The sequence below is a fragment of the Canis lupus genome, chromosome 8 (genome assembly GCF_003254725.2).
Source record: "Canis lupus dingo isolate Sandy chromosome 8, ASM325472v2, whole genome shotgun sequence".
In the NCBI taxonomy this organism is placed as follows: Eukaryota; Metazoa; Chordata; class Mammalia; order Carnivora; family Canidae; genus Canis; species Canis lupus.
In genome coordinates this window covers 6,108,981-6,127,023 of record NC_064250.1, presented here as the reverse complement: position 1 = coordinate 6,127,023, position 18,043 = coordinate 6,108,981, and the positions used below count along the sequence as shown (strand labels likewise).

The 18,043-nt window shown below is 30.9% G+C and overlaps 1 protein-coding gene across 6 annotated transcripts in view; it reads left to right on the top strand.

The window, feature by feature from the left end:
* The window catches only part of NOVA1 (NOVA alternative splicing regulator 1), a 148,851-nt gene that overhangs the window by 117,926 nt on the left and 12,882 nt on the right, over positions 1 to 18,043 (top strand). For 4 of the 6 annotated variants that reach the window (XM_025444273.3, XM_025444275.3, XM_049113030.1 and 1 more), the window contains one exon: positions 5,459 to 5,530. The exons of the other annotated variants lie outside the window; for them this stretch is intronic. In XM_025444273.3, the coding sequence (XP_025300058.1) occupies positions 5,459 to 5,530 (72 nt within the window). The remainder of the gene's footprint in view (positions 1 to 5,458; positions 5,531 to 18,043) is intronic. 6 annotated transcript variants of the gene reach the window in all.

The window sequence follows — 18,043 nt, the reverse complement described above, 5'->3', positions numbered from 1 at the left end:
TGCGACACAAATTTAAGGAGTGTTAAACTTTGTCAGGCTAAATAAATAAATAAAGATTTGGTGGTCAAGAATGAAGGATCAGTAATATAATAGTGATATCTGTGGTGTTTATTCTGTGCCAGCCATTGTGCTATGCACTTTACATGTATTATCATATTTTATCCATCTTCACAAAAACCTATGAGTCATGTAGAGTACAGAATCCATGTTAAAGTTATAGAAACTAAAAATAAATAAATAACGTTATAGAAGCTGATGTTTAAAGGAATTGAGTAACTTACCCAAGGAAATGTAATTGGTAATTGATCTTAACATTGGACTATATGGTCTCCACTTTTTAGCAATGTTGATAAAATGAAACCAAATAGATTTCTGTCTTTGGGGCCTTTTACAGTATCTGGAATAAGTTTATCCAAGAAGAGAACCTCATTTAAAATAGAATATCTTGGGTCAAGGTTAAGTTAAGAGACTAGGCAGTATTTTAAGAAGATGATGAACACCTAATCTTTTTTGGTAGTGAACATGAAACAAATACTTGAAGTTAAAAGATAAATAAATAAATAAATAAATAAATAAATAAATAAATAAATAAATAAAATCTGTAAGGCTTTGAGACAGGTTAGTTCCCGTTTCAAAATGGTGAGAAAAGAATAAATACTGATTACGTATGGTTTTGAGCTTAGCAGAATGGTGAAGCCTAGAAAGCAATAACTGAATTTTAGTTAGGTGCCTGTTTGAGATAATATTTTTGTGTGTTGCAGGCAAATTGAGTAAGTTGTACGTAGTGTACTTTTCTCTTGAAGTAGTCTTTTATAGAAGTACAGGTGAGAGTGTAAAACTCAAAAATATAGGTCCTAAATTATATTTGAAGCATTAATTTCACTTTACCATCTTCATTGTAGGAGAGGGAGAAAAAAGAAGCACAAAATGAAATAAAGAAGCAATTATCAGGAAAGGTAGTCAGAGGCATTATTAGTATAGGGGTTTAGTGCATAAGATCTGGAGCAGGACTGCCCAGGTTCAATTCCTGGCTCTTTAATTTATCAGCTACATATCTTTGGGTGAGTTGTTTTGCTTCTCTGAACCTCAACTTCTTTACCTATAACATGGGACTAGTAATAATAATCTATTTCATAAGGATGTTGCATTAACTGAGTAGAAGTATACCCAGTTCCTAGTAATTGCTCTTTATTAGAGATAAAGATAAAAGGGAAATCAGTAATATTCCCTGTGATAAAATAAGGAGGGAAGGTTTAAGGAAAGATGCTAAGAAGGATCAAATGCCTGAGAAAAATACAAGCATTCTCTTTTAATAGGAAATATTTGGAGATTTTAAAGTTAGTGTTAACCACATGGTGAGAGCAAAGTCATTATATCCTACTATTATTTCCTAAAAGTAAAGAGGCCAGTTGGGTAAAGAGAAAAAAAATGGTGTGAAGGGTAGAAATGCTGATTTGGAATTTTGGATATGCAAAAGAGTGAAATACAAGTTAGCTGAGGAAGGCTCATGTAACCCCTGCAGGAGGAAATGGCTTATGTTAAAGAATAAAAAGGAGCTTGAAGAGGCAGAGAAATTAGAGATGAGATTACTGTGATTGCTCAAGATGCCTCAGGAGTGGTGGAAAGTTCATATTTAGGGTGTTAAGATCCTAACCTATGAAGAGTGGAAGTCTGAGTAGGCAGTTTTGTCTATAATGAAAAGAATAGGAAGATTGGTTGAGGGAGGAAGTGGTTTAGAAAAGGAAAAAGTATAAGGATGTTCATTCTGAAAAATCATGATTTCTTTTAGGTAATGAAGACTATCAGTTGAAAGGTAGATAAAAGCCGTGGGATTGAGTGGCTGAGAAGAAGGATAAAGGTGCAAAATAGTAATTATGAGGAAAATAAGCTATAGAATAAGTTCTGAAAGACCTGTGTGAGTTGGACACCAGCACCATATTAGTGCTGATGGGTTCCAGATAGTCCAGATGTTGGAAGAAGGGGAAGATGTTATCACCATGAAAAACCAAAGATGACAATTACATATTCACGTATTTTTTCCTTTTTTTTAAATAGAGGACTATACAGATTTTTTTAACAGAACTCAAAACACAGGTTTGGGAAAGTGATTGTTTGAGTAATATTACTCAGTTAGTAATAGATTTTGAATTACAATTGTGATTTGTTGTTCATTGCTGTTCTCACTATACCTATAAATATCAGAGGTTCTTAACAGTCTGTTACTGTAGATTTGCCTGGAGGTAAGCTGCATATATTACAGAGTTTATTTATAGTAATATTTTCTGGTCCAGCAACACTTGTTACTTGTTAACAAGAACGCATTTTACAATTTGTGATCAGTTTTTAGTTCTTATTCCCAGAAGCCAAGTTATAGACCCACTTAATGTCTATTGTTAAATCAAGAATATTTTAAAACCATTTGAAAGGATTCACTATTTTGAAATTGTAAAATACTTTGAATTTTTCTGCAGTAAGTAATTCAGCCTTCAATCTTTAAAGTAGAATTCTTAAATAGCTAGTCAATTTGTCTAAACAAAACTATGTTATACTTTTCCATTTGAAAAGTAAATTGTGCTACAAAATGACTGCCCTTCACAATCACTATTTGATAAATGTAAAAAAAAAATTTAGAGGAGAGTGTCCTTTGTACATGTTATTTATAATAACTATTTTAATATACTGTTGCTTAAATGGATATTTAGTCAGAAATTTTATTAAATGATCTTTAACTTGAAACCACTAAATTTAAATCTGTGTAGTAAGAAGGAGTAAATGTTTTGTTTATAAAATATAGGGGAACAAACATATCATTTATATTATACATTGAAATATTTCTTATGGATTCTTTGATTCTAATTTTGTTGTTAAGAAAACTATTTTTGTTGTTAAGCTGTTTAAACTACTTAATAAACATTTTAAAGTAAAGGCATTATTTTAATATATTTACATTTATCTGTTAGTACAATTTTTTTGTAGCTAGTACTTTAAAATATCAACCCAAATGGAAACTCTCTGGTATCTTTTTATAGTTATAAGAAAATTGGTAAAGGGAGGAGACATTTTGTGTTTAAAGTATCAAAATGAATAATAGCTACAAAACTCATTATGTGTTCATTAATTTAGGAATTTAAATGAAGAAAATATATTTAAAGACAGTTTATTGTGATATTTTGATAATCTTATCCCTTGAAGCTCAAATTTATATAATTTTCACTAGTTTATTTAAAATATTAAACTTTATTATCAGATTATGTTTAATAAGCAAATTTTTAATGGTTTAAAAGCAATATTTTCCCTGAAGTTCAAAGCTACTATTTTTTGTTTCTGTGAGAAAGAAATAGCATCAGAATTATTAAGGACAGTGTTGATGACTATGAGTTGTATCAGTTACTAATAATACATGTCCAGTATTTCATATATATGCCAAGCAAAAAGAAAGGGATTGAACAAATTGACAGAAGATAATATTAATCTAAGTGTCTACAAATTCTGAGCCACTTGATATTACTACTTTTACAGCATCATTCTTTGCAGTGTTTCAGTACCTTATTAAGAATTCATATCTAGGACGAGGTGGGTGTCGTAGTGAATATTTCAGGTTGATTTTACCCTGATGGATGTACAAGAACCCAACACATACTTAGTGCTTCTGTAGGTTAATATACTTAAATTCTAACCTATTTGGGGAGAAATGACCTCTAGATTCATTTCACATTGTTTCATGAGCAACCTCATAATCTGAGATAAGTACAGAACAGATTTTTAAATGTATGTTAACTACTCCAAGGAATTCTCTAATAACGTCGTAACCAGAGATGGGAAAATAAAATCTTTACTATTCAACATATAGTAGTGTGAAGTCAATGATATATATTCCAGCATAAAATTGCATGAATAGGAAATATTAGAGCAATCTTTAATAAGTGAAAATGAAAGTCTCTCTGGAGAAATGATGGGAATCTTTTTGCAAAGAGCAAAAATAGAAAAAGGATTTGAAGATTTTGTTTCTTCTTTTATGAGGTTTTACTTCTGAAAGTAGCTCTGTGCCCTTTTTAAATATGATTTAACAAAAGCCTTGGTTTAACTCAACATTTAGTTTTCCTCAAAGTATTTTAGGTTTTAACTTAGAAGAACCAGGAATCACTTGAGGAGCGGACTGTTTATAACATGATTTGATGTTAGAACCAATCTTACTTTTGTTACTGGAGAACAGTAAGTTAAGTAGAAGCCTGTGAATTTCTTATTCTTTCTTTTATGCACACGTGCTTTGTTCTACCCAAATCAGAACTTTTGAAATGTCAAATGAAGAAACGTGATTTTATTAAGTAATTTTATTTGCTTTTCCTGATGCTGCTGAACCTTTAAAGTTATGCTTTTGCTCATATCTGAGTAATTTTGATGCATATTTATTAACATAAAATGTCCACATAGAATTGTGTTTATACTATAAAACTACCCCATTTCACCTATAAGGTAATATTATCTACTGAGGCTGCTACATAAGCAATATTATTTGCTAAGTGAAAAATAGTTTTTAAAAGAAAGAAGTTTAACATGGTACACTTCAACATTATTCTATCAAACTTGAGAAGTTTTTAAAATGTATTAATGAATTGTTCAACAAGTACATTAATGACCTCATACAGCATATTATATATAGTATGTAGAAATGTTTCGAAATGAAGTGAACAATAAATATGATTCCTAATATTTTGTGTTTATTTTCAACACAGGCTGATGGTGCTACAACACATCTATATTAAATTTTTAGTTTTAAACATAAATGATAAAAATATGGCAATTTGTTAAAATGCTATTAATTACTTGTTTATTAATATGAGGTTAATGTTTACATTTTCAGATGGGCTCTAAATTTATTAAAAATTATTATTTTAAAAGATAATGTGCTTTAAGAATTCAGAACTACAAATGTAGTTGCTTTTAAGTATGGATCCCTAAATTTATGTGGAATCAACTTGTTGGTGATGTTCAACATATTAAGTAGGTGGATGCTTTTATGCCAAAGTAAACTTCATTTCACCACTTCTTCCAATCCCGGACTGTATTCATTGATAGGAAGATGACTCTTTCAGTTTTACTCATTGAATTTCTTGAATTTTTGTTTCACATCTCTTTTCCCCCAAGCAAACAAGAGGGAAAGAAAAGAGATTACTATTCATGAATATGGTCAGGATACCTTTAATACTCATGTGAATTTTTATCAGTCACCACCATGATTTCAAGTCATGAATTTATTTTTACATGCTTATGCATGCATATTTACATGCATTAGTTACTTAATTAATCTTAAATTCCATTAAATTTGAATGAGTAGGAGAAAAATTTGTTCATAGGATTTTGTTCTCGTTATATTACATTTTATTTTATTTTGTTTTATTTAAATAATCAGTTTAAGGCTTTTAAAGGTTGATTTGCTCCTGAACTGCTTTGTTCCCAGACATTGCCATCTTCCCCAACTACCACCAAGTCCTCTCCATCTGATCCCATGACCACCTCCAGAGCTAATCAGGTACAGTATCATCCTGTCATCTACACCATACTTTTCACGGGTGATTGCCTGCACACTGGAGAAAAAGATAATGGTGGGTTAAGGATGTATTCGTTCATTCACATATGTGCACCATGATCAGATTCCAAATAACCTGAGAAAGAAATATCAATTATTCCTGAAAATTTATATGCATTTTTTAACTTACATAACAAAAATATATTCAGATTGTAGACTCCTTGAATTTTGGATTTTCCCTTAAAATTATGACTTTATGGAGCTCTGTGGGTTATTTATTGAGTCACTGTTTATAATCTCCATTATTGTTTCTTCCTAGGATTACTGATATATAAGTTAAGATATCATATATGTAAAAAAATGTATAAATATGACTTATTGAGCAAAGGTATATCTTTAAAAGTGAATGCATTTTCATTTGTTTTTTATTTCAGACATGCCTCACTATATAAACAATTCTCACTTTCAATGAAAAACATTTCTAGCGATCTAAAAATAACAGAAAATTGGTGTTTGTTATAGTTTTAATTCTGTTTTACAACTTAGGAAATGGTATTATTTTCTCTCATTTAATACAAGCATTTTCTTTGGTGGAGTGGCAAACTTTGCAATTAGAAATATATTAGTTTGATTTGATGATTGTTTTGGTACTAAATATTTGTAGGTCATTTTTCAAAACTGTAGTTATTTTTGGCACATTTAAGTATATTATCTAAACTATTTTATGTAATTCAGAGCCATACTGTACTTGACAAATGTTGAAAAATATATTCATTAAAATGATTAAACACATTTTCATTTTGTCTGAGTTGAGCTTCATTTAGGTGACAGATGTTATTTTCTTTAATATTTCTACTTTTTCTCTAATACAAAGCCTTATGGTATTATTTGATTATCAAACAAAAGCTTATCTTGTAAATATATTTTTCTTATAATTGATCAATAAATTATTAACTTTGAACTATATTTGCTAACTATATTAAATGTGCCTTTTGCATGTAATCTAAGACTATCAGAATTATTTTGCTTATTTATTGAGTCTAATACTTTTGCAGCCTCAGGAAAAATATTAAAATAATAGCTGGAAGCAAAACTAACATAGGGTATTATGTTATTCTATAGTAGGAGCTTGATTTTCATGTTATGCAGTAGCATTCCCTTTAGACAAAACTACTTTATAATACTCACATTTTAGCCCCAATAAATTAGTTAAAATACTACACATCTCTAGTGATGAATCCCAGCACTTCTAGTTGAAAGAAATGATACAACGTAAGGTGAGAATGAAGCTTGTAATATTAATGCATGAGATTAAAAAGTATTTATATATTTTCTCTATATTTACCTTATCTCTTAAATGAACTTTAATTACATGATATAGAAAACTGTTGGAACAAGTAACTTTATTGTTTTAATATTTCTCTTGTACCTTATTCTTTATTTTCCAAACAAAAATAAGACAAATGAGTGCAGCAGCAATTAAAAAAAAAAAAAAAAAAAAAAAAAAACTAAGGCGTTTTCTCAACGTACAACATAAACAATCTTGGATCTGAAAAGGAAAACTATCTCAATAATTTTGTCTTTGAAGTTAGATTTGTATTTTATTTATTTTTATTTGAACACATGAATTTTTATTAAATGACTTCTTTAAAAGGCTAATTTATACATTGGAGCTTACTAATATTTTTACCGTCTAGATATCATACTGTATCCACCTCTGCCAATTCTAATAGTTTTCTGTTTGAAATAATAATTCATTGTGATTTCATACTCTGTCCACTATACTCAGTTATATTTGTTAAATATATTTTATTTATATTCTGAATTCTTCTTTTTTTATGCAAACAAGCATAATATCTCCTGGATAACATGAGGCAAAATATAAAAGAAGAACCAAACAAGATTCTTAAGTTTATTAAAGGAATTGTAGTCATCACCCATCCTTATGTAGTTTGTAATCATTTTATTCCCTTAGTATTTCCCAGTAGATTCAAATTCACACTCTGTTAGCATAGATCTGTAAGGCTAATTAACCAAGATAGAAAAATGGGTTCCAATATGATAATCTTAAAATCTCCATAATTAAAATGAACATTTAAAACTATAAGAAAATTACTTTTATGTATTACAACTAATATGGTACTCTGTATATAAACTACCAAACTATAAACTTTTTTCCTTGTGAACTTTTATAAAACAATATAAATATATATAAATATATACAAAATATATATATATAAAATATGTCCAATTGATTGTGTTATTTTCATCAATAACAACTAAATGAGTTATGATTGAGTTCTATTTTCAGAATAGTTTGTCTATGTTACAATGATGTCCCATTGTCACCGTAATATGATAAAAAGGTCTGAGGAACTACTAATACGCAAAAAAAAAAAAAAAAAAGTAAAAAAGCAAAGAAAATACACTGAGGAGTAAGTTTTCTTGCAGTTTCAAAATTCAAAAACTTTTTCTATTCTTTTAAAAATGATTATGTGTTTCAGTACATACTAAATTTTAGTTTTTCTGCCCTCTGTTTATACAGGTCAGACTATTTCCACAGATCAGACTGGCAGATTATAACTACAGTGTTGTGGGTCTATAATAATTTCCCCCTGAAAACTGAAGGACTATCATATGAGAAGTCCTGCAGAATGATAGTTATAAGTCAAAACTGGTGCCAAATTGCTTATGATCCAAATCCTTGTTCTGGCACTTATTTGCTGAGTAAATTGGGTTTTCACTTTCCCCTTTTGTGAAATTCAAATAACAATAGCATCTCATAGGGTTTGAAGAAAAAAAGAAATTCATTGTGTTACAGTGTCTAGAATGTGATGTTAACCTTAAATGATAGTTTATGTTTAATTTATTTTTTCTAAAGTATCTTATAAGTGATATGAAAAAGAAAGTATTCTGTAAGGTGGTAAATAACATAACATGTAGCTTATGAAAACTGAGTTTTATCTTTAAAGAAGGATTCTCAGATACTAGTTGCTGAGAATCCAACTGCTTTTTTAACTCCAAAATATTTCTGTAATAGAAGTCTCTGTATGCTTTTTAAGATAGTTTAAACTATTCTACAGTTATTTTCTTCTCTAGTGAGAGTACTAAGGTTTATGTTGTCTAATGATAAAGCAAATTGCTATTATTCCCCTAATGAGAAAGAAAAGTTAGGACTTTTTTTTGCATGTATTGCCTATTATAAGGTGCAACATTGAAATTTCTTATATATGGAATTGTAAATATGAAGCAAATAAAAAGATACAATAAATATAATTAGATGCTTTAAGCAATGTGTTTTCAAAAAACTTATAAAGAAATTAAAAAGCAATGAGTTGGGTTTGATCATCAGTTCTAAGTTATTATTACATTTTTCAGTCACTTCAAAATTCAACAAAATGGTTTTGTTAATCAGTTAGTGGTGCCAAAAATTAAATTCCACCCTTAATTTTAGGTTCCTGATTGTCAGCTCTCCTGGGATTCTTCATGACAAGTAAAAAGAAAAATAATGATTGCAGAAATATGTGCTTTATTGACATTTGTTTGTTTACTGATAAATTTGATAACTATATACCAAAATATAATAAAACATAAAAATAGGCAACTCATATGTTGCACCCCTTTGTTTTCTTATAGTTTCCAAAGGTCAAGAGTCTAGGCACTGCTTCACTGAGTTCTATGTTCGTGGTCTCACAAAACTGCAATCAAAGTGTCAGTTGGAGTACATTCTCATCTAGAAGCTTGACTAGAGCCTAATGTGCTTTAAAGTGGATCCAGGTTGATGGTAGCATTTAGTTCCTTGCAGTTGTCTGACTGAGATCCTGACTTCTTACTGTTTATTGGCAAGAGGCAACCGTCATATTCTAGAGGTCTCCCAAGTTCCCTGCAGATTGACCCTCTCTACAGTAGGTACTTTGCACCATGGCTATTTTCATCCTGCAAAGCCAGCAGAAGAATCTTTCTCCAGTGTGTGCTAGCAAGATGGAGTTTAATCACAGGAGTGACTTCTTACCACCTTTGCCATACAATATAACCTAACCACAGTACTGACATTCCATCTTTTTGCCACATTCTGTTGATTAGAATCAAGTCACAATTTTCACCCTCATTCACATGGAGGGAATTGCACAAAATGTAGCACCAAGGAGGCAGAGATCATGGGGCCAATCTAAAAATTCCTCTATCAAACCTTCTAATATCTCTTACTCCATCCTCACTCCCAACCGACAACCTTACTTCCTACTTTACTGAGAAAATTGAAACAATCAAAAGAAAACGTCCACAAACTCACACCAACACATCTACTTACTGAGCCAGTATTTATACCCACATATTCTACATTCTCTTCTATTATCTTACCTTCTACGTAAAGCCAGTAATTTTAGCTATACATTAAATCTCATCCTTTTTCCTTTACTCAAGGAATTCCCTTCAGCAGTTCTACCTTCTTTCTCCTTTAACTTTCACGATTTTTGTCTCTGTGGACACATTCCCATAGCATACATATATGTCTTTTTTCTCCCATCTTAAAAGACAAAACTTCTTTTTATCCCAGTTCTCCCACCAGCTAATGCCCTACGCCTTATACTCCTTTGTAGCAAAATTCACAAATTATTTTCTGTACTGTTTTCCAATATCCCTCTTCCCATTCTTTCTTAAATCCACTCCAGGAAGATTTTTGCCTTCATTCCACTATAACTGTGTTTGCCAAGGACACCAGAGATGACCACACTGCTAATTCCAGTTGTCTGTTCTTAATCCACATGTTACTTGACCTATCCATGGTATTTGTCATGATTTATCATTTCCATTTCCTTGATATACTTTCTTTACTTGATTTCCAGGATATTTCACACTCATGATTTGTCTCCTACATCATACAATATACTGTCTCAGAATCCTTTGCTAGTTCCTCTTCTCATCCCACTTAATGTTGGGAATGCCCCATATCTTAATAGTTGAGATGACCTCTGGGTTCATACTTTTCTTTCTCCTCATCTAATATCATGGCTTTCATATGCTGACAACCTGCAAAATTTATGTTTTCAGTGTGAGGCAGGTTTCCTATGAACCAATGAAGCTTAATTAAACCTTAAGATTTCTCACCTCCACAAACTTATTACAAGATGCTATACCTAATTTTATGTTCAAAATTTTGAATATATTTCCCAGAGATGTCCCTTAAAATTCAGATTCCACATAACTTGGGTTCATACTTATCTCTAATCCAGATATCACAATGAAATGATAGACTGTATTCAGTTTTCCATGCAGCAGTTTCCACTTTCATATCTAATGGACATTTTAAATTCAACAATCCAAAAACTATCCCAAGCCTGCTCCATCTATATCCCCTTTTTCTATCTCAGTAGAAGACAATGCTATACATCCACTTGCTTAGACCAGAAATCTTGGTTTCACCTCATTTATTTCTTTTGTACCCCAAATCCAGTTCCTATAAGAAATAATAGTGCCTCTACTTTTAAAAAAGCATATACAATCTTAATCACTTCTCATTACATCTGCTGCTACCTTAGTCCAAGCATGAATTATTGCAACAGCTTCCTTGTAGAGTTTCCTGCCTTTCTCCTCTTGGTCTCCAAAAGTCTTTTCTCCACAAACTCTGTATTCCTTTTAAAATGTATCAGTCTTTTTTTTTTCCTTTGCCTATACCTGTAATAGTTGCCCATTTCACTCAGTAAAACACAAAATCACCAAAATAATACCCATTAACTTACAAGATCTGGCCCTTGTCACATTACGTCTTTCACTTCATTTCCTACCTCACGTCCTCACTCACTCTGCCACAGCCAAATTGACCTGCTTGCTTTTCCTTGAAGGCATTAGGCATGGTCTAGCCTCAGTATTTTGCTCTTGCTTTTCTTTCTCTCTCTCTGCATGAAATTCTTTATCTCAGATCTTCTTGGCTAATACCTTTATAGCTCTCCAATCTTAGTTCAGAATTCACCTTCTCAATAAGACCTACTTGACCACCCTATATAAAACTAAAACAGGAGTGTTTTAAAGTGTTTTTTCCATCACCTCAAAGAATACCATATACTTTGTGTATTGTCGTATTTGCTGTGTATTGTCTCTCTCCTTTTCTAGAAAGTAAGTTGCATGAGAACAGGGATCTTTGTTTTATTATCTCATGTATCAAAAGCACCAATCTGGAACATAATAGGTTCTCAGTAAATACTTGTTGAATGACTAGTATTAGGAGGAAGAATAGGCTTATAGCCTATATGTTTAAAACTGTTTATTTTTGAAAATCCCTCAAATGACATTTTCAGCATAAGTTCTTTAAAAATATAAACCAACTGGATAAAGTGTGCTTTTAAAATTTTTATTACTTAAGTATAGTTGATATACAATGTTTCAGGTGCTCAACATGGTGATTGGAAATTCTATGAAAAATGGAGTTACAGTTGTTACCATAGACCATAGAATGTTATTACAATACTATTGGCCCTATTCCCTATGCTGTACTTTTCATCTCTGTGACTCATTTATTCTATAACTGGAAGTCTGTAATTCTAAATCCTCTTCACCTATTTCACCTATTCTTCCACCTCCCTCTTTCTGGAAACACCAGTTTGTTCTCTGGATTTATGTGTTTCTGTATTGAATAAAGAGGTTACGTGAAAGGGACATAGCCTTCTTCAGACTTCTGTTTTACTCAGAATACAGTTTGAAAGCCAGTCAAGCTTTTATCTCTTATCTCAATCGTTACAATTCTCCAACCATCAAAATTAATTTTCATATCCTTCAGTGTTTGTGTGTGTGTGTGTGTGTGCGCACGCGCACGCACATGAAATGTCGGGAAGTGTTCTTTAGAAGTGTATTTAAGAAAGTTCTAGGAAAACAATGAAATCAAAATGTTCTTTTTAAGTGAACTTACTGATTTTACTATATATGTTGGAGTTTATATACTTTGCTTACTACTAAGTAGAGCCTTATGAAATTGCCAATATTAAAGAAATCACTAATATTTGAGCGTAGTTTCTTAATGTATATTATATACATATCAAAATCTTCAAACTCCCAAGAATAAATTGAACCAAAAAAGCATAAGAACCCCGATTAAGAGAATGTACAGTTTTCAGAAAAGTACATAAAATACTTCCTTAATGAATTGACTTAAAATAATTTTGGAAGAGAAAATTTAATGTAGAAATATCAATACTTTTAAAGTAAGATGTAAATGTACTGTAATTTTCATTTTCTTCCAATTTTTTTTGGTTTTGTGGGAGAGAGAAACAAAGGCAAGTGATTTTAATATTCATATGAAAAATAAGTGCCTAAGAATTACCATAAGGCTATTAATAAAAAGAATTATGAAGGAAAATAATAAAAAGAATTATCAAGAAAAATAATATTTTGTGAGATGACATACTTCACTCAGTATTAAAATTTACTATAAAGCCATCATAATAAAAAGAATGTGGAATTAACACAAAGTTAGCCAGTGAAACATAATAGAGATTTCAGAAATCCAAGTACATATGAAAATTTACTGTATTTTATTATATATTAAGAAAGGTAGTATCACTTAGGGGTTAAGAGAACTGTGATCTGGAGTCCTAATTCCCTGGCTTCAAATCAAATCTTTGCCACTTCCTAATTTTCTTATTTGAGGGCCAAGATTATGAAAAGGCACTTTACAGAAGAGGAAATGAAAATATCCAATGAACATATGAAAGCATGTTTAACCTCATGAGGCATCAAGGAAATATTAATCAACATCACAAGATTATACTTTTTTTACCAATTAGATAGACTTCTATGTGTGTTAATAATACCCATATATTGGGAACACAAAAGTCTGTGTGTATGTGCATGCATTTGTTTATAAATTAAAAGTGGCTGGCACAGATGTAGGAAATAATCATTCTTATACGATGTTGATGTAAGAAATGTTACAAAATTGCAGCTTTTGAGATTCTATCCAGTAAAACTTAAAGCACCAATACATAGGAATATAGAGACAAGGATGTATATATCACAGTATTATTTGCACTGGCAAAAGTTAGGAAACAGCCTGACCTCTTAACAGGAGAGTAACTGAATAAATTATGGTATTGCAGAATATTATGTGGTGAAGCTATTAAAAGTAATGAGTTAGAGCCTCATAAATTGGCCTAGAATAGTGTTTATAATATATTATCTAAAGAATATTAAGCTGGTAAGAAACATATGGCCCTATGTTTAATAGTCAAAAAACATCTTGAGTTCATGTATCATCAGGGTGATGACAAGAAATATGAACATTTTTAACTTACTCTGTTTATATCTCTACTTTGTTTTTAAAATCTTAACTATGAGAATGTAAAACAAGATGGAGAAAATAATGACTTCAGTTGTGGTATATACTCCGCTTTTAAGAATATAAAGTGGGAATTTCCCAAGAGGAAAATTGGACTGTCTTTGACATTATATATCTGTTTGAGCTACTTGGTTCCTTCTTTTTCTAGTTGCGGATTGCTTTATTGAGGATTTTCAAGAAGGGTCATGAGAAAGGGTTCAGGCCTGGAGGAGGCACTTAATGACTATAAAGAAATGAAAACTTTCATATTTTAAAGTTATGTCAAATTAAATGATTGATATTTGTGATAGTTTTCTTCATTCTTTCTTAATTCATCTCTCAAAGGTTCTCAGTCCTAGCTTCAATCAAAATTACCTATGGAGATACTTATTTAACAGGGCTAGCACAAGATTGGACGTCTATATTTAAAGAGCTAGAGAAATGCTTTCTGAAGCTGTTTACTGTATGAAAACTGCATCGTAGTTGACTCAAATCATGATGATTGTGTACTATACAATGCTGCTTCTCTCAAACTTTATCAAGACTTTTTTCATGAGATAACACACTTTATCTGAAAATTATTAAAGAAAAAATACTTGATTTGTGCAAAAGCTGAAGGGTAGGTATTAGGTTCAGCATTGAGAATGGTAGAATTTACTAACTAGAATTTACTAACTAGTATTTACTAACAGTATAATTTAAATCTGAAGGGTTATTATACAAAGGATGATTATCTTTTCAGATACCAGTAGTAGCCTTTGACGATTATCAGGTATGTTTAGGAGTTCTCTTACCTTGGGGATCTTTATATGCAGATTACAGTAATATTTTTTTAAGATGATTTAGCAATACTCTTGCCCAAAATTATGGAAAAGGATTAAATGAGTACTTCCTGACCATATTCATTCCATTGCAAACTTCTAAGTTTGTTAGTTTGCTATGCTGTAGATAGTGTTCTTCACACCCAGTGTTGGGATAAATCAGAGGGCAAGTTAAGAATTGCTGCTGAAAGCACATAATTTATATTTTCATAACATGCTATATGGTAAATACCAGATTATATGACCTTCCAAAGTCTCTTTTGAGGTATGATTTCATCTGAGGATATATTCATGTTTATGGAAAGTCTAGGGTTTTTCAGTTATTTTGATTGAAGAAAGTGACAGATTTGTAATACTCTGTCTTTCTGGACTACCTCCTAGGTAAAAGTGGTTTATGTATCTTATCAACGTTTTCCTTGCAGTCGTGGCTATAGTAGTTCTTATACCACAGCATGTTCTCTAGACAGAACGTTATACACGCATTTAGATAGAAGCTCTTAATGCTCTTTATTCCAGAATGTGTATCAGTCTTCTTCTTTTTTTTTTTTTTTAAGATTTTATTTATTCATAGAGACACACACAGAGAGAGAGAGAGGCAGAGACACAGGCAGAGGGAGAAGCAGGATCCATACAGGAAGCCTCACATGGGACTGGATCCTGGGTCTCCAGGATCACACCCCAGGCTGCAGGAGGCACTAAACCGCTGTGCCACGGGGGCTGCCCTGTATCAGTCTTCTTGCTGTGTGTGTGTGTGTATGTGTACAGCTCAATAGAATTTTTTTCTAATCTTTCAAATAAAGCCACATAAAAGGGATAGTTATCAAGCTTATTTTCGACGTTTTAATTTTCTTTTTACAATCTTTAGAAATAGGAATGAATGTCTTTACATGTTCTTTCAAACAAGAGTAGTTTTGCCAGATTAGAGAATTTTATTCCTGCTCTCTATAGAATAAAAAGTTACTTCTCCTTGTTGGCTTTTCTAATTTTTTATCTTTGATTAAGGAATATTCTAGGAGATCCTAAGTTGATGTTTTACATCTTTTCTTCTGAACCTAATGGCTTTATAATTCATTTTATTAAGCATTTGATTTAACTATTGTTTTTTCTTCAATTAGATGATAGTTTTTTCACTTAATCTTTGAAAATATTTTTTGGAAAAGGAAATATTCTATTTCATTAACTAACTGCAAATTGTTTTTAGCCAAATAATAGAAGTTATAAAATTAATTTATTTTTATTTATGATTAATTAAATATTAGAAGTGAACCTCTTCAGTCCATATATAGGGGAAAAGCTTATTTTTGTGACTAATAATAAAGTTTGTTAAGCTACAGACATTATTTTGTAGCCTTATGTTTAGTTAATATTTGTTTATCCCAAGTGTTAATCAAATAATAATTCGTGAAATTTTCATTTTCTTAACAATAGTCATTTGTGACAGTAAATTATCAAACTTTACGAGTAAGATTCTGAACTGCAAACATGTATTATGGCTTCAGAAAAATAGTTGATAAAACTAAATATAAGAAATGTGGTATTAGCATGATTAGTAAATTTAAAATACCTACAAGCACTGACATTTGATTTCAGTAATATCTTAAATCATGTAAGAAATATGGCACATCAGTCTTTTCAAACATAGTTGAGACATTTATTTCTAAAAATATCTAATTAGTTTGGTTATATCTTAGTGTGTCAAATCAATCCATGAATAAACTCAGAATTTTAAAAGGCTTTAAATTCCAAAATTACCTTTGTGGTTTTTGTAAACAGGCATTTATTTTAATTACATGAGTCTTATTTAAAACTGTTATTTTAAAGTTCCTTATCTTAAAATTTAAAAGAATATTCTAAATCTCCTTTCTCTCATTTCTCAGCTAATTTTATAATATAAATTTCAATATTAAGTAGTCTTTATATCATCTAACTGTAACCTTCGTAAGGGTGAGATCTTATCCTTTTTATTTACTTCTATAAAATCTTCAACATCTGGAACAGTGCATAGTATATAATAGGCACTGAATAAATAATTGTGTAGTGAATAGCAGAAATGTACTAAAACTATTTTAAATAAATTGTTTATTTTGCTTTTTTTTGTATTTTTTTATTGGAATTCAATTTGCCAACATATAGCATAACAACCAGTGCTCATCCGTTTATTTTGCTTTTGCAGGATTTATTTATTCAGCATCCTAATTTGGGAGTAATTTTGTTATTTCCTTTTGTTACATTGCTTTTAAAATATTAAAATAAGGGAAAAGTTTATATGGTAAAGGAAAAAAAACACACCTGAAATTCAGCCTCTATTATTCCTGTCATTTGTTTTACCTGCATATAATTTTACACTATTTAATCCAAACCAAACATAGTTTAGGATTTTGTGTTATTTTCCACATTATTTTACAACTGCATATAGTGCCTGTGCACTGTTCTGTGCGTATGATGTTTTCTGTGTTTTGGATTATTTCCCAGAAGGATCACAAGAAGAGAGAAACTAAGGTAAAGATTATGCTCATTTTATAATTTAATGTATACTATAGTGTGATCTCCAAAAGGCAATATACTGCCCTACATTTTTTTTTTAAGAAAGACCAGTCCTGGTTCACTTTTTTTTATTGATTAATTTTGCTGATCTACTTTGAAAATTTTTTACTGATTTTAGCAGGGTATTTTCTTGTCAAACACAATTCTTTACTGTTCACTGTTTAATGAATTATTTACTTTCACCATCTCCTAGACTACCCTATCCATTCCTGTTGCTTTACGTAATTATCTCGGTGTTAACTCTCAAATTTCCTCCGATCTCTGGACCTACTTGGTATCACCACTTAGATGTCTGATGGGGATTTCAAACTTAAAATATCCAAAACAATTCTTGATTCCCTCTCTCCTATCTCTTGTCCCTTTTTATCATTCACTTCCATGAACACAGTCCCTACTTTAATGTTCATAGCTATTTTTCACTTTTTTAAAAAAAGATTTTATTTATTTATTCATAAGAGACACAGAGAGAGAAGCAGAGACACAGGCAGAGGGAGAAGCAGACTTCCTGCAGGGAGCCCGATGTGGCACTGGATCACTGGACTCCAGGATCACGCCCTGGGCCAAAAGCAGGCACTAAACTGCTGAACCACCCAGGCATCCCTGTTTTTCACTTTTTAAATTGATATTACAACCTTTAAAATACAAAATTAAAATCTTTAGTTTTCATATTAAAAACCCAAATGTTTCAAATACATTTTTTCACTAATCAGAATTACGAATACTAAACATCATATTTTATATACTCTGAAAGAGCTGATCTAAGAAGAGATGGCTTAAAATAGTAATAGTAATAATAATTTCTAAGAGACTTTGGATGATTTGAAACATGGACAATGAGACAAATAG